The sequence below is a fragment of the Hippopotamus amphibius genome, chromosome 8, assembly GCF_030028045.1.
Source record: "Hippopotamus amphibius kiboko isolate mHipAmp2 chromosome 8, mHipAmp2.hap2, whole genome shotgun sequence".
In the NCBI taxonomy this organism is placed as follows: Eukaryota; Metazoa; Chordata; class Mammalia; order Artiodactyla; family Hippopotamidae; genus Hippopotamus; species Hippopotamus amphibius.
This window is the reverse complement of record NC_080193.1, coordinates 143,910,136-143,936,425: the sequence shown is the minus strand read 5'-3', so window position 1 is coordinate 143,936,425 and position 26,290 is coordinate 143,910,136. Positions and strand designations below refer to the sequence as shown.

General features: G+C 41.5%; 1 protein-coding gene across 1 annotated transcript in view; it reads left to right on the top strand.

Moving 5' to 3' along the window:
* Positions 1-455: 455 nt before the first annotated feature.
* The window catches only part of LRP2 (LDL receptor related protein 2), a 148,796-nt gene continuing 122,961 nt past the window's right edge, over positions 456-26,290 (top strand). The window contains exons 1-9 of the mRNA XM_057746520.1: positions 456-474; positions 1,512-1,619; positions 4,505-4,627; positions 7,853-7,969; positions 18,938-19,048; positions 19,357-19,467; positions 20,661-20,780; positions 21,865-22,017; positions 23,285-23,404. Coding sequence (XP_057602503.1) covers positions 456-474; positions 1,512-1,619; positions 4,505-4,627; positions 7,853-7,969; positions 18,938-19,048; positions 19,357-19,467; positions 20,661-20,780; positions 21,865-22,017; positions 23,285-23,404 — 982 coding nt within the window. The remainder of the gene's footprint in view (positions 475-1,511; positions 1,620-4,504; positions 4,628-7,852; positions 7,970-18,937; positions 19,049-19,356; positions 19,468-20,660; positions 20,781-21,864; positions 22,018-23,284; positions 23,405-26,290) is intronic.

Genomic DNA, 26,290 nt, shown 5'->3' with positions numbered 1-26,290 from the left:
CGTATTCCTGTACCACTCGGTACCACCATTTAGCCAAGGAAAGTTTCTGACCATTTGCAGCATACATTATAAATCAGGATGTCACTACCAGACAATCAGATTTGAACATTCCATGAACAAAGTAGCCTATATCCTCTAGGAATAGATCACTTAACTATGTTTATGTCATGCTGTTGATATGCCTGCATTTACACAAGACAGGATAGCACATTGTTTATTTATTTTAGGAGTAGGTAATTGATCTGTATATTTACTTAATTTCAGGTTAATTAGTCAAACATTGCAGTGGGTAATTTAGTGTGATTGCTTAAATACGTGGGGAAAGTATAATTATTTTTCCAACCCCCTGAATTATTCCTCTACAGCCATGGGTTTGTGAAAGAATAATTTTGAGTCTTCTCCAGGTTGAGCTGGTGGTGGCTGCTCTCTTAAAAAAAAATCATACTTGGCGCATAATGTATGGGGAGGTCGCTGGTCAGATATTTGGGGAAACTCAGAGGATCTCCAATTGCCAAATTAGTTTCCTAGGGAGAACTAGGAGAACTGCAGGATATACTGGTTGAATTAAGTGAACTTAAGTTATATTCTCTTTTTGGTATCACTAGGGAATATCACTGCCACTTGGAAATGTGGCAAGTTTGATGCCACATTTTTGCCCTCTGATTGACTGCAGAGGTTTTGTTTGGCTTTTGTTGGCTGAGAAGAGCTGTACTTGGCATCTTACAAATAAGTTACAAGCAAAAAACCAAAATATTGGTCTCCTAAGAATGAAGGACCATAAATTGCTGTATATAATTTAGTAATAAAAGGCACTTAAAAAAACTGTAGGGTGGGAAACTGAAAAAAGCACAGTCATACAAATGAAAAGTTACTCATGATGTTATCAGAGATAACCACCCTTAACTTTCTGGCCTTTTCTGTGCTTTTTTTGTGTTATGTGTTATTCTGTTATAGGTGAAATTTTGCATCTTTGTCTTTGTTACATTATATTACAAGTATTTCTCCAAATCATTTAGACGTTCTTCATAACTATTTTAGTGAGTTCCTAATAGGACATATAGATATGGATACAAGAAAATTTAATCTTTTTCATATTAGTGGACATTTACAAGGTTTGTAATTTCCTTTATTATAAATAATGCTATGATGAAAATCTCTACACCTAAATCTTTAATTCTCTGCTTAGTTCCTTAAGGGAAAAAAATACCTAGAAGTAAAAGTATTAAATTAAAGAATAAGCACTTCTAAAAAGCAGGATACCTGTTGTCAAATTGCTCTCCTGATGGGCTACATCCAGGAGCGCTCTAGTCAGCTGTGTGTGAAAATGATCTTCCTGCAGACCCCGAAACGATATAATCATAAACGTGTTTTCCTAATTGTAGAAATAATTTACATTCTTTGATTACTAATTAGTTGAATAATTTTTTATTTTCATCAAAACTTTGTATTTCTTTGAAATATCTGTGTGGGTAACTTTTTAACCTGGCTCTCTCTTGCTTGTGGGATTACAGAATGTCACAGTGACGAGTTTCAGTGCCAACCTGGGCATTGCATCGACGCGTCCTGGCGGTGTGATGGGACCAGAGACTGCGGGAACGGCGCGGATGAAATCGGCTGCCGTAAGTGAAGAGGAGCAGGGCTGAGCTCTGTTCTGAGTAGCAGAAGTGCTTCGTGGTGATTTCAGCTGTAACAAAGAGAAGGAGCTGTGCCTTTAGTAGTAGATTGGGCTGAGCTCCAATCTTTTGAGATAGAGAACCGGATGGCATTAAGAATTCAGTCCCTTTTGATCAAGAGGTTCAGTTTATAGAACTGCCATGTGATCCAGTAATCCCACTACCGGGCATATACCCAGAGAAAGCCATAATCCAAAAAGAAACATGTACCATAATGTTCATTGCAGCACTATTTACAATAGCCAGGACATGGAAGCAACCTAAATGCCCATCAACAGATGAATGGATAAAGAAGATGTGGTACATATATACAATGGAATATTCCTCAGCCATAAAAAAGAATGAAATGGAGCTATATGTAATGAGGTAGATAGACTGTCATACAGAGCGAAGTAGGCCAGAAAGAGAAAAACAAATACTGTATGCTAACATATATACGGAATCTAAAAAAAATGGTACTGATGAACCCAGTGACAGGGCAAGAATAAGGATGCAGATGCAGAGAATGGACTGGAGGGCACAGGGTGGGGGGGAATGCGGGGGGCAAAGGGGAGAGAGTAGCATAGACGTATATACACTACCAACTGTAAAACAGATAGCTAGTGGGAAGTTGCTGTATATAGCAAAGGGAGATCAACTCGATGATGGGTGATGCCTTAGAGGGCCAGGACAGGGAGGATAGGGGGGAGTTGCGGGAGGGAGGGGATATGGGGATAGATGTATAAATACAGGTGATTGACTTTGGTGTACCTCAAAAGCTGGTACAAGAGTGTAAAGCAATTATTTTCCAATAAAGAGCCTGAAAAAAAAATAAGAGGTTCAGTTTACATGAGTTTCTGTCTTACTGTTATCCCATGACGTTGGTATGGAACCAACTTTCTGAGCTGTTTTCTGAAGCCTGTATGCGATTATTTCAGATTATTCAGTTTGCAAATTTTGTGCACTAACAAGAACAAAAAATAATGTTGTCTGTACTAGTGTGATTTGTAATTCAAGGAAGCGTCTGTTTTTATAAAAAGAATGTAGTAGAACTTGTGTGAATTACTGTCAAGAGGTCCCAGAAGTGGCTAGTGTGGTTTATATTTTTTAAATAATAGTTAAAAAACATGATAATAGTATAAACCCCAAATTTAACTTTTTAATTTGTGAGTGATTATAAAATCATTTTCGCGTGTTTCTTCCTGTAGTTCTCTCGACAGTATTCTGAGGTAGGTTTCAGATGAGGAAACCAAGGCATAGAGAAGCGAAGTTATTTACAAAGGGCTTCCCAGTTGGGGCACTAATCCCAGCCCACATGCCCATCGCTCTCCCATCCTGCCACAGGTGATCGTCACACTACTGCAGTTTCATTCACTGTGACACGTGAACAGGCAAGGGTTATCAGCCAAAAGCCAAGAAAGCAGGTGAAAATTGGTTTTGAGTTCTTGACTGTCCTGTGGCACAACAGGACAAACTGTGGTGTACCGTTTGGATGACGACGCATTTGAAAATGGGAAACGTGTGAGGCATAGGTCCTGTGAGGTGCTTCTCAGACTTTCATGCAGAAAGGCATCGCCTGGGGAGCTTGTTAAAGGGTAGAATTTCATTCCACATGTTTGGGGTGGGACCTGAGATTCTGCATTTCTGCAAGCTCCTGGGTGACACCGATGCAGCTTGTCTGGGAACCACACTCTGAGGGAGGGCGTCGTTGTGTTTGTAGAGATGTGATCATGTGCTATCTATATGTCTCCTGGGCTTACTGGGTTCATTTTAGGTTAAACACTAGGAGCAGAAAGTCAAGAACAGTGTATTCTGAGATAAAGGAGTAACTGAACAGTCACACCAGCAATTCGTCCATGTCACATAACGGTAATAACATACCGATGACAGTGCTGGTCGCAACTGATTTACATGGAACTTTCACATACGTTACTCTCCGTATTTTTTTGTAGCAAATTGTCAGAAAAATATAGTCTGCGTTTTATGATGCATACATTGAGAGTCAGAGAACCTGCTGAAGATTTGAAAGCAAATAAATTGTGGAAATAATAATTATTTGATTTGGGGTCTTATTTTCCAAATCTCATGGATTTTACAGCTTATCTTGGTGCTTTCCGATTAGTTATTACAAAACACTTCAAATAACTTGATAATTATAAACTCATGGTTGATTTTATTGAAATTACAAATTTAATTTTTTGGGTCACAGCTTTGTGTGTGTGTTTGGGCGGTTTGTTTTATTCTCCGTAGTTTTATACTGCTTTGGATCATTGTTTTGTTGTGATGCTGTTGCTGAGATTATTGGACAGTGGACACCAGTGAACGTCCACAAGCTCTAAGGTTTTTTATGTTTGCTATCAAATATATTGGGCAGGAGTTGACATACTTTTTTTTTTCTTATTTTATTTATATTTTTGAGGTACACCAAGTTTAATCATCTGTATTTATACACATCCCCATATTCCCTCCCTCCCTCGACTCCCCCCCCACCCTCCCTGACCCAGTCCTCTAAGGCATCATTCATCCTCGAGTTGAACTCCCTTTGTTATACAGCAGCTTCCCCCTGGCTATCTGTTTTAGAGTTGGTAGTATATATACGTCTGTGCTATTCTCTCGCTTCGTCTCAGCTTCCCTGTCACCCCCCCCGCCCCCCAAACCTCGAGTTCTCCAGTCCATTCTCTGCATCTGCGTCCTTGTTCTTGTCTTGTCACTGAGTTCATCAGTACCATTTTTAGATTCCGTATATATGAGTTAGCATACTATATTGACATACTTCTTTTGACACGAGCACTGCTTGTTGGAATAGTAGGGTGGATGTTTGACATAGCGAGTGTTTTTCTGATTTATTTCAGCTCATTCTACTTGCCGTTCCAACCAGTTCCTGTGTCGCAGTGAAGAGACGTGCATCCCTGTCCTCTGGGTGTGTGACGACGAGGAGGACTGTACTGATGGCTCAGATGAACGTCAGCATTGCCGTGAGTGCTTGTAGAGGAGTCTTGTTTTGGCCCTTTGGACACCTTACATTGCAACCTGTTACAAATCCCAAACACAATGGAATGGTTCTTTACAAATGCAGGGCTGGGCCTTGAAAGACAAGGGAACCTGTGTCAGCCATCTTACTCAGGGGTTGGGTGAAAGTGTGAATATGCTGAAAGCGTGAATGTGCTGAAGAATTATCACTATATCTCAGTGATGTGGACATGGGATAGATTCCCAGTATTTAATTCAGGCCATGTTACACTTAAGAAAGAAACAGAGCACTTACCAGTATCCATATGTGGGGATCTTCATTTGTCTGGTTGGCATTTGGATGAGTCCATTTGCTCCTGCAGCACACTGCAGGTAAACCTTCCACCCCTTCTGTCGCAGTATTCAACTCTCTTCTTTTTGATTGAGTGGAAGTAGCGTTCTGTTGGAGGCTGCTTCAGTGATGGCTGCTACAGCCACCGTAGGATGAGCTGGACCGGAAAGCATATAGTAGCAATGAAGAGGATGTTGGCAGCTGCTGACTCCTGGACATTGCAGGGGTTCAGGGCAGTAACCTGGAAGAAATCCTTCAATTCTGATTTCTTTGGGATGGAACTGGAACAGAGTGTTTTAGTGGGCTTAAACGATTTTGGATGAGAACATAATCTTAGGTGAATGTAAGATGGCAACATGTGAGAAGTGTGTCTGTCATCTGTATCATTCCTTTCTCTTAAGGATATTTGTATAATTTAAAATTATTCTTGTATCAGTGGGGATATTTTTGGGTGCAGAGAATGAAAAACACAACTCAAAAAAGTTAAGCAAAAAGGGAATTTATTATCTCACACAAGAAGCCTAAATGTAGCATTGTTCCAGAATTGATTGGAAGATAAAGGAACATCTCAATTCCTTGGATCAATAACATCATCCAATTTTCTTCCACTGTTCTGCCCTGCTCTCTTTTTAGCCTGTAGACTTTTCATGATTGCACGAAAGCTGCAGAAGTCCTGAATTTTACATTCCCATAATTCAAATTTCAATATCTAGAAGAGAGAATATCAACATCTTTCCCCTGTGTTTTTATGAGACAAAAGAAAAACAACAAAAACCCCAAACAAAAGCCTTTTAACGAGTCTAGGTTGGACTGAGATGGAAATTGGAGCGAAGAAGGAAGGCTGTAACAAACCACCTCAGCCTCTTGATCTCAGATGTCCTCTGGGAAAGTCCAGCTCCGATCACTGTGTACCATCACTTTGAACTTCCCCACATTCTGTTTCATTAAATGCACATCCCACAGATTATCATCATTCTGTGCTGGTTTTGAGATAGCCAAGATCCTGTTGGCATTTCCACATAGACATTGTCCACAAAGATCAAAGAAGAAACAGATGTTTTTGACGGCTACTTCACATGGGAACTGATTTAGTTGCTAGGTGGTGAGCAGTGGAGATGCGACGGGCTTCAGGAGGGTCTGGATGTATTTATAAAAAATCGGAATTAAGTCCAGGAATTTTGAGTCCAGCTTTGAGTGTGAACTCTTTTCAGTCGGGCCACTAGATGCCTTCTTTTGAGGAAGATAATGGAAATTCCCAATATTTGAGAGTTTGACTTCGGTGCAAAGGTAGGATGTAGACTGTGTAATTAACCAATCTGTTAGGGCTTGTCAGCGCTCGTCATGAGGTCTGCCAGCAACAAAGAGATGGTGATCCTTGGGACAAAGTGGTTAAGGGGAAACCAGCAAACTGTGTAGGGCTGTGGAGGGTGGTGGTGGTGACAAATGGCAGTCTTGAGGAAGGCACGGACGGGAGGTAATCAAGGCCACATGGGAGCATGGCATATCGAAATCAGGTCCAGATACGCACGCATCAGGGTTTGAGGGAAGGTGGCAAAAAGGGAGAGAGGTGGGGATGGTAGTTCAGAAGTACTAAAAGGAGGAAGGAAAAGTACCAGGCAGAGTAGGGAGTGGGAAGAAATCTTTGTTTCTAGGAAATCTGCCTGGGCTCTGATATTCTCTGGCTGGCCCCCCAAGGTCCTAGAGAAAAAGGCTGACCTAGTGGGTACTCAGATTGCTAGACTGTGAAGCTCTGGAGCGCAGTGACCATGCTTTATTCAGCTTGTATCGTGACGGCTTGGTATCCTGTCTAGCAGATAGTAGGTTCTTGATAAACGCACACTGAATGAATGAATGATGGGTCGTTTATCTTTTGGCTAGATAGACCATTTGGTTCCTTTTTCCCTTGCTCCGCGCACAGAGTAGGAAGAGAGCTGAGCTGCAGATTGTGATGCAGTGTGTGGCGGATGACCCTTCGATAATGACATGCACAGAGCAGGTGGAACCTACCAAGGGCCACTGCTTGCAGAGACGGGGGGTATCTTTACAGCAGTAATTTACGGGCAGTGTTCCGTACTGTTGTAAATGAGTGTGGATTTCATAAGGTAACCCTTGCCTTTTAAATTTTATATTATTTTTTTAAATCAGATTACATTTTCTCCAAATGCTTCTCTTTTTATGTGAACAAGACCCATCATAATTCCTGCCTCAGACTCACAGGATAGGAGTCACGTGATGCTTCGAACATCGATTCGTTTGCTCTTGTCCCTTTTATCTAGAGGCAAATTCGATAAACTGCTGACGCTCTGCTCTCACCTACCCTAATCAACCTAGGATAAAATCAAGCTAGCTTAAATTTCTATTTATAAAATTGAGACTTATTCAATCTACAAAGCTTGTATAATAGAGAAAACTCTAAAGAAAAAGATTACCCACATTCCTAATACTCAGAAATAACCACTGTTTCCCTTTTGGCGTAGCTCCTTCTTGTTTAAACAAGGATTTCGATGAGGGGGACCTTACTGATCCTGGATTAGTTATACCTGTAAAAGTCTTATTTCATCCATCCCTTTTTTTTATTGGATAGGTTTTCAAGCTATATTGTTTTCTCAACACAGGTTGATAATATAATTGTCTATCCTCGCACGCTTGAATGTTGGTACGATCCTGGGCACTTTGATATTATCCTGATAATAACACCTTTGCTTTCACATTGTAAGATGTCTGCCTTCGGGTAGCTGGGTGCTCTGCCTTGTGACCCTGTGAATTTTATGTTCAGTGTATGGGTTACTTGCCCTTGCTTTCAAATTTCCTCATTCATATCTGTTAATGTTACTGTGGTACTTGTTAATTGGTCTGTGTTTTCCGGTAACTACAAAGTAATATTTTTTTCCTTTCACAGCTGGGAGAACATGCTCAAGCCATCAGTTTACGTGCGACAATGGTGAATGTATCCCTGCGGAATTCAGATGCGACCATTCCACAGACTGCTTAGATGGAACGGATGAGAAAAACTGCCGTGAGTGCCTTACAGTCTTTGCACTGTGTTTGGTTTCACCTTTGTCCCTTTGGCGTTTTAATCAATTTGTTGATGGACAGAAATGCCTACAATATGCCTCTTGTTATTGAAATCTCTTGGCAGATTCTTTTGTGGATTAGAGGTGATGTTCTGATAGGAGTCTATTTTTAGCAAGACATTCTGAGCGTGTCCTGCCTTAGCACATCAAGTTTCTGTATGTCTTGAAGTAAGAAACTTTTAACTTTAACATAGAGTCACAAAAAGTCATTGAGTACAAAATCCAGTTTGGTCAATTTTAACTTTTATTTCATTAACGTAGGAAGTTTCTAAGTCAGATTCTCAGGTTTTCTGCTCTTATGGACTCAGTGTTTTCCAGATTACTTTTGCAAACGTGTTACATTTTGAAAATGGTTGTCTCTGTAATGGAAGAGTACTATATCAATTTGTAACTGATCCCCACAAGATAAAGCATACAAATCACAGTGTTCTGTGTATAATGCTTAAATATTACCATAAGCAAAATAAGAAGTTGCAATCATAGTGCATAATCTACTTCTTACAAATGAGTGAAGAGTAATCTGCCTCTCTTGAGGTTTGTATAGAATTGATAGAATACGAGAATGTACTAATTCTTCTTCTGTGTCCATCCTCTGGTCCGTCTAACTCTGTCTTTAGTCTCAGACATACCCAGTTTCTCTCAAAAGCCCTTATAAGTCTATCATTTATGAATATATCCAGAGCTTCCTTGAGGTTTTAGATAACTTTCCCTGACATTCCTTCTGGTATACGGCATTTCAAACGTCAAGGAGTTATTTTAATGTTCTAGTATTCTAATAATTGGTGGATAGGTTTTGTGTACCTTAAAAACCCTGATCATAAACTTCTTGGTTATTATGTCTCCCACGAAAGATTTAAGTTTTAATCTATCCTTGCGGGACAGCTCTTTTATTATTTGATCATTTTGATGTGATTTTAGTTCTCTGGACTGTCCCTAAATTCCTTCCTTTGGTATATTGGATGCCTCTTAAGGAGAGAACCATCTTCCATGTATTTTGCTGCACTTCCCCGTCTGGTGCCATGCCAAGGGTGGGCACGCACGTGAACTGGTTTTGAGCAGTTTCCTCCCGTGCACTGTGCTGCTCACACTGTGCTCTTAGTGGAAGACATGCTCGTATGTGTGTCCAGATTCACGCTGCAGCCCCACCATCGTCACACGGTACGTGAAAGCAAAACAGAAAGCGTCTTCCTTTCTTCCCTCATGTGTTATCTTCCTTGGACAGGAGTCTGTGCTCCTTCTCTTTATGTCTCACTTCCCCGCGGCCTTTCTGGTGGAGTTCTGTTGAGATTTCTAACTTACACATTTTCTTTTGAAGGAGATTATGTTGCCTCTTGCTTGGGTCTTCTTTGACTTTGGAAACCTTAGGGAGAATTTAGACTTCATACAGGCAACTTCAGAGATGGCAGCGTGGGTCTGGAGGCCACAGACAGCAAGTCCAGAGTCAAGGACTCCCCTTTGAGTGCTTTGTAAAGCAAACAATAAATCCTTTATTGTGGAAAGTGAAGAAAACATTTTTGATTAACAATAGAGACAAATCACACGTTACATTTTGCAGGACTGTGTCAACCTCAAAGTGCTATGTCAGTGCCAGGGGTTGGTCTTATTAGATTCCTCACGGAGGACAATAGGGCCAGTATTGTAATACCATCTTATAAATAAAGCAGCTGAAGCAGCAAAGGACAGATTGGCCTGTTCAAGGCTAAATGGCATGTGGCAGAGCTAGAGCTCAGCTTGTCCTCTGGTCCAGGTCTGGGGATGGCTCTTCATGAAGGACTTTATTTACAGAAGGAGGAAGTCCTACTTTCTGCAAGGACAGAACCAGAGGCCTGTGCCACCAGTCAGCAGTCTGCGTCTTTATCCCTTATTTACAAGTGGATAAAAATGAGTGCTTTATTGCAAATGCGATGGGACTGCAGGAAAGACTATTTTAGGGAAAATAAAAGGCAGCCAAAACAGACTGTTTGGATTTATTCCATGCGAACACCCTGCAGCCAAGTCTCAAGTCACCAGTACAGCTGCCTCATGACTTTGCCGATGGACGTTCTGGAGAAAAGCTGGCAGGGTACAAGCATTTAAGCAGCTCTCATAGAAAGGAAAGAAAGAAAGGAAGTGAGCTTTGTAAAATACCTGAGCAGGAATTCTTAATCAAGATTTTGGTTATTTTTTAAAGCACATACAAGTAATTGTTGAACCAGAGTTAAAGGTCATTGTTCCTGGAATCATACGAGACATGAATCCTTCAGGGTTCATGGCCCTAAAGTGAATCTCACACGCGTAAGGGGATTTTACGATGAGGTCGTTTTTCCTATTTCTTTCTACCTCATTTACTTATTGCTATGTGTTATTTAAGGAAGAGTGTAAAAAAATTGAAAAATCAGAGGAGATGAGAAAAGAATCCTCTTACTTTTTGTTAGGGCTTTGATCTCCTGGCCGCAGCCAGATTCCTACGAGAAGGAAATGAATGACCCAGGGCAGAGTCTTTAAAAAGTGCCAGTATTGGGGGTGCAGGATTGGCCTCGTTTTATTTTACCTCTTTGTTTGGAGCTCCTGTGGGAAGTAGGAGAGGGGAATGTCACTCACAGGGCATCAATCACTATCCTATTCAATGTTTTTTATTGGCGTGTAGTTGCTTTACAATGTTGTATTGGTTTCTGCTGTACAGTGAAGTGAGTCAGCTATACGTATATGTATATCCCCTCCCTCCTGGACTTCCCTCCCATCTAGGTCTTCACAGAGCACGGAGCAGAGGTCCCTGTGCTGTACAGTAGGTTCACACTAGTTATCTGCTTTATTCATAGTAGTGTGTATATGTCAGTCCTAATCTCCCAATTCATCCCACCCCTGCTTTCCCACCTCGGTGTCCATACGTTTGTTCTCTACATCTGCGTCTCCATTTCTGCCTTGCAAATAGATTCATCTGTACCATTTTTCTAGATTCCACATATATGCATTAATCATTACTGCAAGGTAGGTGTGATGACCATCTCCACTTTACAGAGATTAGAGGTAAGGGTAGACGAACCAGGATGTTAACCTACGTCTAAACGCTATGCTCAAGCTCTTGAAATGCTTTTCTTTTGTATAAGAAGTTTACAAAGCATTTTTGCTGGCAGGCTACGTAGCTATTTTATTATTGAAATGATTGTTTAAAGCTTTTTATTATGAAAGGTTTAAACATAATCAAAAGCAGCGTGATTACATCAACTCATAGCTAATTTTATCTTACCTATATCTCTTCTCTCCACTATTTTGAAGCAGTTCTCAGATATCGTATAATCTTGTCCTTAAATAATTCAGTATTTATATTGCTGAAGTGTCAGGACTAAAACATAACAGTATCATCCTGAAAGTTAATAACTATTCTTTAAAGTAATCAGATATCCATCCAGTTTTAAAAATTCCTCAATTGGCTTATGATTTTTTACAGGGTCATTTAAATAAAAATCCAAAGAAAATCTGCATGTTGGAGTTAGCAAGCAACTTGTCCTGGAGTTTCCCATAGGCCGGGTTTTGCTCCTTGCATGCTCTGATGTCCTTCAGCATGTCCTTCTGTCCCCTGTATTTCCTGGAAATTGGTAGCTGGATCTAAAGTAAGGTTTTTCCATCTTAGAAATAACAACATTTGGGTCCAAATAATTCTTCATTGTGGGGAGCTGTCTTGTGCACTATAGAATGGCTGTCAGTATCCCTGGCCTCTGTCCACTAGAAGCCGGCATCACCTCCCAACTGTGATAACCAAAAGTGTCTCCAGACAGTGTCAGATGTCCTCTGGGAGCAGAAGTCCCCTCCCCTGCTCCGGCTGAGAGCAGCACTAGTCTAGAGGCTTGCACAGATGCAAGGACGTGTGTGTGTGTGTGTGTGTGTGTGTGTGTGTGTGTGTGTGTGTGTGGAAGGGCAGCAACACTTTGTGTATAGAGGTATGTATTTCCATCAGGAGACACCTAATGTCCAACTGTCCCTGTGTGATGGTAACAGCCATTGATGGTCATACTAAGATCCATTGAGTCATAGAGGTCCTTAGCTATTTTAAATGTCACTTCAGATATATAGCAGCTGTTTAATTAGTTTTAAATTAGAATGTTCCCACATGATGAAGGATTAAGTGAGGCTTGGCCAGAAATCATTTTCGTGAGACATGACGCTTTGTTCTATTGTTTCTGCAGTCATGATGCAAAGGAGAATTGCTTGTGGACAAACCTAGAATCAGTTTATGAATATGGCTTTAATTTGTCTATTTCTCAGAAATAAGATTGTCTATAGGAATGGATCTTCTGGGCACTAGAAATCACTTAACTATAGTGATGGATGTTGGAAAACTGCCAAGAAGGACTTATTTCTTTTCCCCAGATATTTGAAAGGGTCAGGAAGCTTGACTCTGTAGTTCATAGTTCCGCCTGTCAGATCAGACCCCAGGATATAGTTCCTACTCTTTCAGGCTTCTGAAATCAGTATCCTGAGCTCCAGGACAGAGCACCGTGTGTCCATTCCAGGCACTCCTTTTACAGAACGAAGAGTGGTGTGTAAGGGTCCACTCAGGGAGGAAGGGAGAAGGGAGGGAAAATAATGGGTGAGATGGTGAGGAAACCAAGGGTATTAAGGTCCCAATAAAAAGACTATGCTTGAAATAAATTATTTCTTATATTCAGTCTTTTTGTCTGCTGTGTTCCTATATGCATAAAACGTAAGGTGTTTCTGGTTAGTCTCTTGTCTGAGAACTTACTGAATGTAAATGTGTGTGTGTGTGTGTGTGTGTGTGTGTGTGTGTGTGTGTGTGTAGCTGTGAAGTAGGTAAAAGCTCATTTTCCCTCAGTTATTCTGGTCTTCAATCTGGCACCTGCTGTTAAACAGCTTGTCAGTTATTATTTTTTAAGGAACAGAGATTGGAAACTGCCATCCATTTTACTTTTAATGGGATTAGCATCCAGAAAAACCCACTCACTCAGAGTCTAAGATAAACGATCAGGACAACACAGCAATTATGGATCATTCAGTTAAAATACGGCACTGACTTTTGGTTGCTTGAAAATCGTGTAATTTTTTCTTGTTAAGTAAACAGGTTATTTCATTTTTATCAAGTACCATATTAGCATGCTTTCGGTGTGAGCGACACTGTTGCTAATTATCACTGGTTTGCAGCACTTGTCTTTTGTTCCTTAGGAATGCCAAAGAAAGGGTCAAATCCCTGCTACAATGAAGGCTTTCTTGCTGGTAATCAGCAGTATTTGGTCTGCCAGCCACTGGGGTGGCTTGGTCTCTGGAGTTTTATTTCTATTGACTTTCTGCTCTTTAGAATTTTGTGTCTCTAACTTTATATATCTAACTGCTGAAACTCCAACTGGGGGCACAACTGAGGGGGCGTGAAGAGGAGGGAAAAGTCATTCTGTGGACAGTGATGCCGGGTGACGGACGCGTTCATCAAACGTGGTCCCAGGTGCCTCGCTCTTTACTCTTCTCTCTGCTTGAGGTGAGAAGGAAGAAGCGGAGAGATTGATCCCATCTTCCATATCACATCACAGACAGACTTTTTTTTTTTCTTTTTTTAGCATTCTTGCAGTTTGAGATCGGGTTCAGAGCCCTGAAACCTTGAGGAAAGAGAAAAATCTCTTATTTAGTCTTCATTTTACCGGAACGTTATAAATATCTCCCATCTTTTAAAAGACCCTAGGATGCCTCTCCGCTGTTACCCACTTCTCTGCTCCCTTTTACAGCAGAGTTACACAGAGTTGTCTTTAATCACTATCTCCATTTCCTCTCCTTCTTTCATTCTTGAACTCACCGAAAACAGTGCCTCTCCAAACCTCCCCAAAACATTCTTGTCAGTGTTGCCAATGACCTCTGTGTCGCTAAACCTAATAGTTCTTGTTCAGACATCACCGTATCAGAGAGCTACCCCTCACTTCACTCTTTTCTCTTATATTTTAATGTCTCTCCTTCCACTCTCCTAGGTAAAATTTAAGTTCCATGAGAGCAAGGATTTTATGAAGTCCATCACTTTCTCTCTAGTACTTAGCACTCTTGTTATTATTTGTTGAATGAAATATTTTTAAAAAGCTGTGCCACTTCAGTTATAATTTCATTTATAATCTCTTTAAGATGTATTTACTGTTTTATTTATTTATTTATTGGTTGTGTTGTGTCTTCGTTGGCCTTTCTCTAGTTGTGGCGAATGGGGGCTACTCTTCATTGTGGTACATGGGTTTCTCATTTCGGTGGCTTCTCCTGTTGCGGAGCACAGGCTCTAGGTGTGCGGGCTTCAGTAGTTGTGGTGCATGGGCTCAGTAGTTGTGGCTCTCAGGCTCCAGAGTGCAGGCTCAGCAGTTGTGGCCCATGGGCTTAGTTGCTCTGCAGCATGTGGGATCTTCCCAGACCAGGGCTCGAACCCGTGTCCCCTGCATTGGCAGGCGGATTCTTAACCACTGCGCCACCCGGGAAGTCTCCTATAATCTCTATCCAATTCTTAGCACGGTGTCTAGGAAGATAGGTTTCACTAAATGTATCTTGCGTGATTCCTTGGCACATTTGAGGCACAATGTTCCATCCTGTTGCTCTGTTACTCAAACACTAGGGCTCGTGTGAGATTTTTATTATTTTTAAAAAATTAGAACTATGTCAGTCTTTTCCTCCTTTGCAGATTTTGGTGGTAGTTCTGTGTGTGAGAAGAAAGAGGTACTGTGGATCCAAAATCTTCGGAGCAGGCCTCTTGGCTGCTTTTTAAACTTAGGTCCGAGATCATGTCACCACGGATAGAGACCAGATAGGGATTTAGGACTTCAGACCCAGTAGTTCAAAGCAAGGGCGATAAGGGAAACTAGATAAGTTAATGTCTTTCCCTTTTTGGCTTCAGGTTCCTGAAAGCTGCTCAGACTAAACTTGATGTTAGTTCAATTCTAGTAGCTCTTGGGAAGACCGTATTTACTTTCTCTTTCCAAGGTGCTGAATTACTCTTCGCATTTTATAAATATTATTACGTATATGCTTTTCATTGAAAGGCTCTTGAAATTATTTTTGGAAAGAGGCAGGAAATGCTTCTCTGTCGTCCTGTGGCATATTCCTGCACTCCCTAGGTGCTAGTCCGTGATGACGGTCACTTCAGGGATGTGAATTTGACTGACACAGGAGACGGGCTCAGCACGGGTGTATGTAGGTGGGCCTCCTGCCACTTTGTGGTCTGCTTTCTTGCTCTGGACTCTTGTTCTTCCTGGTACTCTTGGAACACTCTGTTTCCTAGCATAGGGTTTCTTAGAATTCCTAAATTTTACCAGATTGAAGTCTTTAGTAGAATATGCCATAATCTATGAAATTTAGATTTGGCCTCACTTCTCCAGACTTCCCAAGGCGGAATGAGAAACTGAATGGAAGAAAAAAAAGCTTTTCCCTTGGGTTGCTTCTTCTTTTTTTAAGATACTGTCTTTTTAAGATTATCTATTTCCTTTCATTCGGTTTCATTCTTTCTCCTATAATTTTCTCTTCCTATTACTCTGAAGCCTGTAAGTAGTAGCAATACCTACTAAAATGGTTAGGAACAAGCATTGTGGGGCCAGGTTACCTGCATTTGAATTCTGGTCCTCCAGCTTACCAGTCTTTTGACCTTTTTCAAATTGTTTAACCTCCCCATACCTCAGAGAGATATACTATCTATAAAATGGGAATAGCAGTAGTAACTGCCTCATTGGGTGGTTGTAAGAGTAAAATGAGTTCGTACATATTGAGCGCTTGAACAGGCTTCTGGCATGTAGTTTTCAGTACATGTTACTGCTGATTATTATTGTTTTTGCTTGTTTAACTTTGTGGATAGTACTTGCAACTAAGTACTGGTGGCCAAACTAGTAAACTTTTTCTGGCAAATCATTACTCTGGCTGGATTATCCTGCCTTGGAGCCAGACTAACATAAAGTAACTTATAAAGGATGACTCTAGGACCTTAAAAAGTCCCAGGTGTCTGGTCAGGACTTATATCAGTAACTTCTTGTTTTCCTTTTAATCTTGGCTTAAGTGTCATAATATACCTTTAAGATGCCTCCTCTTTCTTTAGAATCGAGTTGTCTTCTTTTTGGTTATTTTATCAAATTCTGAGAATAGAATGTATTTACAGTCTTCCTGTCAGGATAATAAAGAGTAGTGCCTAATATTTGTGTCTTACTCTGCTGTGAATGATTTCCATTCTGGGAGGTCTACGAGTTTCTCAAACCACGCCTTCCTCCTGGATTGTGTAAACAGAACGATAGCATGGAAATTTCTTGCTCCAAGCCAAATCATTAGCAGAGAAAACATTTAACAGATCTTCAAGCATCAATCTTACATGTATATTTGGAGACAGCTCCCAATTTCAAGGAGCAAAGCTGGGCATGTGTCATTTGGAAGTTGGAGAAAAGAAAGGAGAGGGAAGAGGTGGTGTGAACAAGGATGTTCTTGAATTGTTGTATCTGATAAACCTTAGGGGTCTGGGGCTTAGTTAATAGGTACTTGTCAATCTTCCCATTAAAACAAAACTTAGAAGGATGAATTTCTCTGGTATTCTAGTACAGTCTCCTCTCCTACTCCACTTCTTTACTTGAAGTCCTAGGACATTTCAGCTACATGAAGGATTTGCTCCATGGGAAAAAGTTTACAAGGTTAGATTCAGACTCTCCAAGCAAATAAACCAAAAATAAGACTTTAGAGATCCCCCAATCACAAAGTGTTGTGACTTCCTCTTTTCTGGGGTAGATTGAGACTCATCACTTAATACCATTAGCAGTAGAAATCTTTAAAGGAAGTAGAATCTGTTCATTTCTTACTTTGCTCAGGGTACAACCTGGACCTGTTCCCGCTGTGTGGGTATCCAAAAGGGGAGAAACTTTTGGAAACAGTTTTCCAAATCTTTCGTATATTTTGGGTATTGGCTCTGTGCAGTCTTTCCTATGGACATACCCTTCCACTTCATCGTGCACCAGAGAGACCAGAAGGTGTGCAGGGGCTGAGGCAAGTCCTGAGCTGATGGACAGAGTTTCATTATCAACGTGGATGGAGACAAGAAAGCTGTTCGTTCTTCATTCCAAGTGTCAAACTGCTGACCTCTAACCATTCTAGTACCCTCTCTGATGACATCAGGCTGGCCTTGTTGTTCGTTGAAGGAATGAGCCATGTCAGCAAACTTTTAGCTGTGTTAGTGGGTACTGGTTTCCAGTTTTATGGGACTGGCTCTCCAAAAGCAGGACAGGGAGAACAGGAGATCTGTCCAGCGTATTTGTCTCAGATCCTTCATATCTACAATATACACCTTAAGTGAAAGAGTCACAGCCAAATAAATTTTCCTCCTGATAGATATCTTCTCTATTGAAAAGAGTTGGGTTTTCTAAGATTTCTTTCCTGCCTGCTGCTCTCTTAAAAGGCTAGGTGGCATGCTGACCCTAAGGGCTATTCAGCGCATAGGGGAAAGGAATCACTTGCTGGGCTCAGTTGGCTTCTAGGCATCCCTTGAAGGCAGAGTTAATAAACTGAGCTGTGTGACCCTTTGAAGGTGCATTTGCAATGTGTACCATCTCAATGATGAAAAGATAGCAATAACCCTAAATGCTAGCTGGTTCTTGGACTATGAAAAAATAAAATTCAGAAAAATTAAATGTTTTAATCAGTTATTAAATCCCTTCCATCTTAATATATGATTGACTGTATGTAACTTTGGCAATTAAAGTATATAAAAATACTTAACAGACTGGTTTTGAACTTCCGGAGATGTGAATATTTGTGCTTATTCCTTTACTGTGGGATTTCATGAAATGGGACTGTGCTGTCTGGTCTTGGAGACATACCCCTTTCTTACTTAAAAAGAAATCAGAAGAGAATCTGAGAATCATTATGAAAACAGTCTTTAATGAAACAAGAAGTGGACCAAGAAAGATATCATACTTGTGAGAGGGAAGCTATTAAAGGGTCATAAAAGGCAGATCAAAATGGTTCAAACTATTTTTAAAGGCTTTTTTAACTGAAAAGTTCACCATTGATAACTCTAACCAAGCGTCTGTTGAGCACGGTGAGTAATGACCCAGTCCCTGTACTGAGTGATGGGGATTTTAAAATGAATAAGACAGGATCCTTGATCTCAGAGGGTTTTGCTATGTCATGGGGGAAACAGATAATCAACCAATTGGAAAGAAGCCTACAGTTAGGGATGGTGAGAGATACGTGTTCCAAGTCTGGGGAAGCACAGGGGAGGGACTGGCAGAACCTTTTTCCTTCAAGGGGCATCCTGATTTTTCCACTGAGATCTAGAAAACATCTGGCTGCTAGCAGTGAGGTGACCACATGTGCCTAACGTGGTAACAATTACTTGGGCTTTTCGAAGTGCTTTACTAGACATTGTCTTTTGAGGTCCCTATATCCTGTGAAGTAACTTTTCCGAATGTATGGAAGTGGTGACACAGAGAGGATGAACAACTTGAGTAAGAGTAAGCAGGTCCTGAGTGTTACCCCAGGTCCCAGGTTTCCTGGCTCCTAGGCCTGTTTTCTTTCTAGGACCCTCCAGCCAAAGCACTGGCCCTTCATTTCCCAAAGCGCGTGTGGTGGTACATTACTTTCCTACGATGTTATTTGTAGTATGTAAAAGCAGGTTCCGTTTTGAAATCAGTTAAATTTCTTCTCATTCTTTAGCTTGACGCTCACAAGTCACTTTATAGGAGACTTCCCTGGGCTCCCTGCTGCGGAATTCCCGCCCCGGTGCACTCTCACAGCCCTCCGTACTTCCCACATTCAGCACATAATCCCGTTTGTAATTTGCCTTTCGTGTCATTCTTAGGTTATCCAGAGAATGTCTCTTTTGTTTACCAACAGATGGTCAGCAGTTAGTGGCTAGAATATAGTGGTCGCTCAAGAAGCGATTGCTAAAGCAACGTCTTCATTTAAGGTTTGTGTGCTCTTTCCGTTCTTTTCAGGGTACCCGATATGTGAGCAGCAGACTTGTGCCAACGGAGCCTGCTATAACACCAGTCAGAAGTGTGATGGGGAGATGGATTGCAGAGACTCCTCGGATGAATTCAACTGCAGTAAGTGACATGCTGAGGCTGGGTTGTACTCGCCAGTTACGCACATTTCTTCTCAAGTGTGTGTTCAGTGTAAATTCATGTTGGTAGCTGGAATTCAGCCACGGTGGAGTATTTACACCATGGAAATTGGCAGATATTACAAGTGAGGGCTTTTATGTGCCTGGAGAACTGGTTATTAAACATTTACCAGCACACTGCTGCGTGGTAAAATCTCTTTTTAAACTTGAGACAGAATCTTCCTATGAAATTGTGGCTACAGTGGAATTGAAATTCTCTCTTTTCTTTCCCTTTTTAACCTTGTGCCCCAGCTCGCCGATGCTTGCGCAATGAGTTTCAGTGTGGCAGTGGAGAGTGCATTTATAAAACCTACATCTGCGACCATGACCTTGACTGTGAAGATGGCAGTGATGAACATTCTTGCAGTACGGTGATTTCCTTACCTTGGGTCGTGCTGTCAGGAGTGTTTTTGTCCCCCCACCCCCACCCCGCCCCCGCCAATGTGCTACTCTTTTCAAATCAGAGCCACTATGTCTGATGGCAGAGGGAGCCAGAATATCACTTAGGGCCATGGCATGAGCCTCAGCAGCGTTGCTGAACTTGGACTTCTTTAACTTCCAAAGATCTGTGTAGAGGTGAAGGGTTGCTGATGGGCAGTTTGCATTCTTTCCGTAGGCTACAAAGATGCAGAGTGTATTGTATTCCTGGACTCTCAAATTACTCAGATCTCAGGAACGGGTCTGATAACTTTCAGAGAGTGGGAGGAGGGCTTAGAAAGGCAGACAAAGTAATGGCCCTGACTCTCCTCTTTACTTTGACATCCTTACCACATTAAAATCAGCGAGTCGGGGAAGTTTCCTCGTGGTTGCAGGTGGCTTTTGTTACCTCCACACTGTCACTCTAACCCTCCTTTTCTTTCTGTGATGTGGCCTGCAGTGCGTGCCACCGCTCTCACTGTTGCCACCTCCAGACTCATTTTGTGAGAGTTATGAAATCTCCACGAGAGAGTTTTATAAATTCCAATAAACTGACAGGGTTTTTTTGGTGGTGACTTATTTCCCAGAATGTAGGCTTTTTCTCCACACCCGTTTCGACTGGTGGGTACCCATGCCTGAGGGCTTGTTAAATGTTTTCAGGATCACTCTAATCATCTGTGAGCCAAGCCTGATTTCTATTCTGGCACCTGTGCTTATTTCGGTGACTGCGTGGAGGGGAACGGGACATCGTGGAAGGAGTCACTTAGAATCATTAGGGCCTAGATGGCAATGACCGTGCTCATGGTCAAGCAGGAGAGCGTGGCCACCGGCATGTCTGTAGCATCTCTGTCTGTCTGCGCTCTTTGTTACGTGTCCACCTGTAACATAACCGTCTTGTTCCTAATCTTGATGCACCTGAGTTCGTGTCCTGGACCCAAAGCTGCTCTTTTCTTCTCCTCCTTCTCCTCTTCTTTCTCCTTCTCTTCTTCCCTTTTTTCATTTTTGTCAAGATAGTTAAGGGACTAAACGGGCACAGAAACTTCAGTTTCTAGGAGCTCAGTTGAGGTGGCAAGGTGAGCACTTTGATTTTTTTCCGAGTGGTTTGTATCTTTGGAGTGCCATCTGTCACTTTCTTCCAGGTTCTTATCAGACCTGCAAAGGCAACGAATTCACCTGCCCCAACGGCTTCTGCATTAATCAGGATTGGGTCTGTGATGGAGAAGGTGACTGTGTAAATAATGCTGATGAAGATGGATGTGGTAAGGAGGGGAAGAACTTCTGATTGGAAAGGGTTTTCTTAAAGTGTTTTCAAGGGGAATTCATGCGTAGGGAAGAAAGAGGTGATTCCACTAGCTTTTCCTAAAAAGACCCAGAACTCAAATATAGCATAAACGATCATCCTTTCCTTCCTAACATTAAGCCGAAATAGGTAGGACAGTCTCTCTCCGGCTTTGGCCCTATCTGAGGTTTTCCCTTTAAGCCTCTTATTTTAATTAGATTTATCTATATAAAAGAAGTAGGCTGGGGAAGGAGGGAAAATAGGGGGAAATGTGATTTGTCCTCAGACCTTATAACCTTGAAAAGTGACTTTGAGCTGGAGATCAGTGGCTGTGGGAGAGGCCACTATCCAGGGACGTGAGAAGGACGCTGTCTGTGATGTTGGCCCCTGCACTGGGCTCTTGGCGTCAGCAGTGCTGCCGTCGGCTCGGATGGTGCCAGCAGCCACTCGTACAGCGTGTTACCTATACAGTTCTAGCCCTAGGTGTTGGGTTGGCCCAAAAGTACGTTCCAGTGTTTTTCTGTAAGATCTGTGTGTTAAGAGTGATGCTTGCACTGGGAACATCCGTTGGTTTCAGTGTTCCCAGGAGCTGTGTTCCTACACGTGGGTGTTTCTTACACCGTTTCTTACACTGTTGACCTCTCGCTAAAGAAACAGAACCACCCAAACAACCACAAAGGACACACACACACATAAAAACAAACTTAGGAACCCTGGCATTACCTGGCTGGCCCTCGTTCTGTTGCTCATGAGTTCATTACCTGAATGTTCTCTTGTGGGTTATTCATCTAGTTGGTTGATAATTCAGGGCCATTTCTGCTTTTTGCTCTTGTAACCTGGCTTGGCGTTGCCTCCTCTAGAAAGAGTGGAACTTAAATAATGCCATTTGCCACTCCTTAGAATCTCAATAAAAGGTCCGTCGTAGAGATAGAAACTACTAGTTTATTGTGACATGTTGGTCGTTGGTCAGCTTCTCGTCTACCTGCTCTCTAGCCTCTCTTAACCATGTATTAAAAAAGAGAATGTGGCCTGTAGTAACTCTCTCTCTCTCTCTCTTCCCACAGAAAGCAGCACTAATCGTACGTATGACTGTTACCCAAATGAGTGGGCTTGTCCAAAGTCTGGAAAATGCATTCCAATTTCTAAAGTTTGTGATGGGACTTTAGATTGTCCAGGAGGAGAAGATGAAAACAATACGACTGCAAGACAACACTGTGGTGAGTATGGACACTTATCTGGGCATCTTTCAGGTCAAGGTGTTTCTGTTTTCCTGCAACAGATTGCCAAACACAGAGAGTATCCGTTGCTGTTTGCAGAACTAACAATCCCAAGACTTAGTCGCTTTAACCAACAAACGTTATCTCTCACAGTGCTGTGGGTTGGCTGCATAGTTCTTCTGGCCTGGACCAGCTCACTCACATCTCAGGATGTTGCCGTAAAAGCACGGCTAGTCCAGGCTTGTTTGCATGGTGGCGGAAAGGGCAGAGCCCAGCGTACAAGCTCTTTTAAGCCTCTCCTTACGTCATGTTTGCTAAGTGTTCTATTGGCCAAAACAAGTCACACCAAATCCAGATTCAATGGCTTGAAGAAATACACTGCATTTCGTGATAAGAGGAGCTTAAAAATATCTGTGGCTCTTCCCCTCATCCCTGCCCCTCCTTCCCAGGAAGCATGATTTTAATGGTAATTGTGATGACTCTAAAGGTGTCCTGGAGAGTTTATTCCCTGGCTTATAGGTATGGAGAAAGCGTTGTTGGGTATACTCAAAGAAGCTTCTTGTTTCAGGGCTATGTACTTTGAGTTGGTTTTTCTTTTTCCCTCCCGCTGTGGCTGTAGAATATTCCCCTACCATCAACCATCAATTCTGTGGACAGCTGACAGTCCTGTAAGAAAATACAAATTCATGACCTTGATTTTTATCAATAATACTCTCTCTAAATTATCTCGTAGTTGCCTAGCAGTGGCCATTAACTTTAACCCTAAAGTTGTGGAGATTTTTTTCTCCTGGAAAAAAGAGACTTCTATGGCTTTTTTCCCCCCCCTTTTTCATTTGGGAATTCTTTTAAATAGTCCTAGTACAAAAGTTAGAAAACAAAAATTAACAGAAAAATAACATATAGTCACCTGAAATTCCGCCACTTGAAGCTAGCCATGATTAACTTTTGGTGTTAAAACTTAAGAGTTTAGTGTTCAGTGAATTGGGAATTCTTGGGAATTTCCTTCTCCTGTGTAGACACAGAGATAGACTTATGACTGGACTTTTCCGTAAACAGCACTTCTGATGACTTGTGCTTGCACTTAGTTATAACTTTTAAAAAATATGTGCTGAGCTTTTTATTGCATCGTATTGCAGTGAGTCTTGAATGGTGCTGCTGGTGCGTGCTCACTGAGCTTTTACTTTTGAAAGAAGAAGGTCTTACTTCGTGTAAATCAGCCTTGTCCAGAGGTCACCGTTCATTTCACAAAGTGTTTTTCTCTGTTCAGGTGTGGATTTGTGTCCGTTCTTGGGCTGTGAGTACCAATGCCACAAGTCGCCAGGTGGAGGCGAGTGTTACTGTCCCTCAGGTTTTATCGTCAACAAAAATAGCACCCATAACTGTGTCGGTAAGTGACAGGTGGGAGGGGCTGGTCTTTCATCCCAGTGCTTGCGGCACTGTGGGGGTCCGTGCCCTCTGACATCAGGGAGTTTGTACTGGTGGATAGGAGTGTGTGCTAACAAAGCGAAACACCGTCCTCGCCAAAAACCTGGACAAGTGTGAAGCTTTAACTCTGAGAAGCTTTTGTGAGGCGCCCAAGGCAAAAGAGTGGTTGTGTGATGAGTGAGGTGGCATTGAATTAGACACCAGTGCACTAAATATTTCTGACATCTTTCCTATCTGAATGATAAGAATAGTTTCTCCCACTGGGAAAATTTTGATTTTGATATGAGCCAGCTTTTCATCCCACCGGGACTAGGAAGGGGTCTTACGGTGGGAGAATTAGACATGGCCAAGTATCATCAGTTTTCAGTTTTTTAGGATTTGAACAATGAATTTTTAATGCTCTGATTTCTCTTTCCTTCTTTCTAACTTTTGTTACATGAACAACAGACATACTAGCAGAAAGTGACCACAGGGGTTTTTACTGATGCTGTGAAAAGGCACCTGGAAGACAACTGAAACAATTCATTAATATTAAATATTCATCTATGGAGCTTCAAAAAATAGATGATTCAGAATTTACCAGGATATCTGTCTTCTTTGATAATCCTTAGAAGTTTGAGATCCTTCAGTGCTTTTTGGATGAAAACAAACATGTCATACATATGAAATACTTTTAGAAAAGTATTTCTTCTGAAATAATTTCTAAAATATTAATATGATTTGGCCAAAAATATTGAATTTGGAAAAACCTAATGAAGTTATTCAGTCTTTAGTCTCAGCACATGGCTTCCAAATTATGATTGATCTTAAGAATTTCCTTACAGTTGGAAAAAATTTTTTAATGTCAGAAAGACTCTGGGGAATTCCCTGGTGGCCCAGGGGTTAGGAGTCTGAGCTTTCACTGCCGAGGGCTCAGGTTTGAATCCTGTTCGGCGGACTAAGATCCACAAGCCATGCAGCGTGGCCAAAAAATAAAATAAAATAAAATAGAAAGTAAAAAAAGGACTGGTTTATAAATTCTTGAGAAAGCCTCAGTCTTATTGCAAACTGTTGTAACAGGGTTCACTCGTGTACCTGTCGTGTGCCAAGATTTTTATATCAGGTAAAGCACTCCAACTGAGGTTGTCTTTGTGGTGTTCGAAGCAGGTAATTTTAGGTATTAGATTTCTAATATCAGGATGGTGTCACAAAGTTTCCCCAGATCTTCTTGCTCCTCTGAAGTAACTATACCCAACAAGACATATAAAGATCAAATGCTTTATGCAAATCAGCCTGAGAGATCCTGAAAACTCAGAGAGAACGCTGAATTATTTAAGAAATTTCTAATCGTTTCAGAACGTTGTATACATAAAACAGTGATGGTCTGCAGCTGGCCTTAGGCGATATTACAGGACACTTTTTGTGTTTTATCATCATCATGACATTGGGGATGCTTTCAAGTCATTTTTTTTTTAAGAACTTTTATTGAGATGCAGTTGACATACAATAAACTGCATATATTTAGAGTGCACAGTTTGGTATTTTTTTTTCTGATTAGTAATGTACATATGGCAATCCAAATCTCCCAATTCATTCCCCCCGACCCCCAAGTTATTTTTAAAAGCATTTATTTATTTATTTATTTTTGGCTGTGCCGGGTCTTGGTTGCAGCCTGCGTGCGGGATCCAGTTCCCCCACGAGGGGTTGAGCCCTGGCCCCCTGTATTGGGAGCGCAGAGTCTTACCCACTGGGTCCCCAGGGAAGTCCCGCCTTCAAGTAATTTAAAAATACTTTTTCACACAAATGTCCTCCTTTATTCGTTGGTTTTCTAACTTTGGAACCCCTGCTTATGCTTCCTGGCATCACTGTGAGGGCAGCATCCCTTTTTTTTCTCATCTGTAGGTATAAGACTGCTCGTCTATCTTTGCCAAACGTCAGGCTTCTCCACCCCCTTTACTGCCAGCCAGCTGCCAATCTGATTTCCAGTCTCTTATTCTCTAGGCCTTTCCACTTTCTCTTAGTAGAAAAGGAATTCCAGTAGAGATGCCAGAAGCCACGTTCTCAGTACTACACCAGCTTTTCTCTGTTTTTCCTCTTAACCCCAAAGAAGAGTTAGCACTGGACTGCCTTGTAGTTGCAACTTGATAGGCCATGAAGTCTTTTCAGTAAAAGCGATTTGCTCTTTCAGAATCCCTCGTTCATTCTTGTGATACCTCACAGCCTGTGCTCAGTCTTCTTTTTTCTTCCCCCACCCTAGAGTCACATTTTCCAACATCTTTTCTAATAGCTAAGCCTGTGATGAGGTTTGAGTTGCACGTCAGAAGTCTAGGCCACTTAAATTTTTTGCAGCCCTTAAGAGATGAGAAACTTTCATAACAGAGAGTTTTACATTTAATCTATTAATGAATGTAATACAGAATTTTGCAATGTTATGCTGTGCACCAGATAATTTCAGGATTTATAGAAGACATTCAGTTTATAGCACACGGGAAGTAAAGTCTGATACTGGGGCACTAATTTTAAGTTCCACAAACATCTTTCAATCCCTTTTCAATGTGCCTAGGACTTTAGTACAGATGACCTCATTTGGATATAAGCTCAAAAGTCTGCAGTGGAGGAGGGCTTTTGTGAATGTGGGCCCCCTGCCACTTGCAGAGACCTTTTCTCTGACCTTCCCTGTCCTTTAAGATTGTACCCTTTGCCTCTGAGTTTTGAAACTGGGTTAATATTGATTCCACATTTCTTTCAAAGAAGACTATATTTTGCTCTCTTTGTAAAAATAACTCATTAGTTTCAATACGTGACATTACGAAACCAGTTACACCTGTTTCAGCTGAGCTTTTAGGGGAATTGTTTAGGTCTGCTCTTT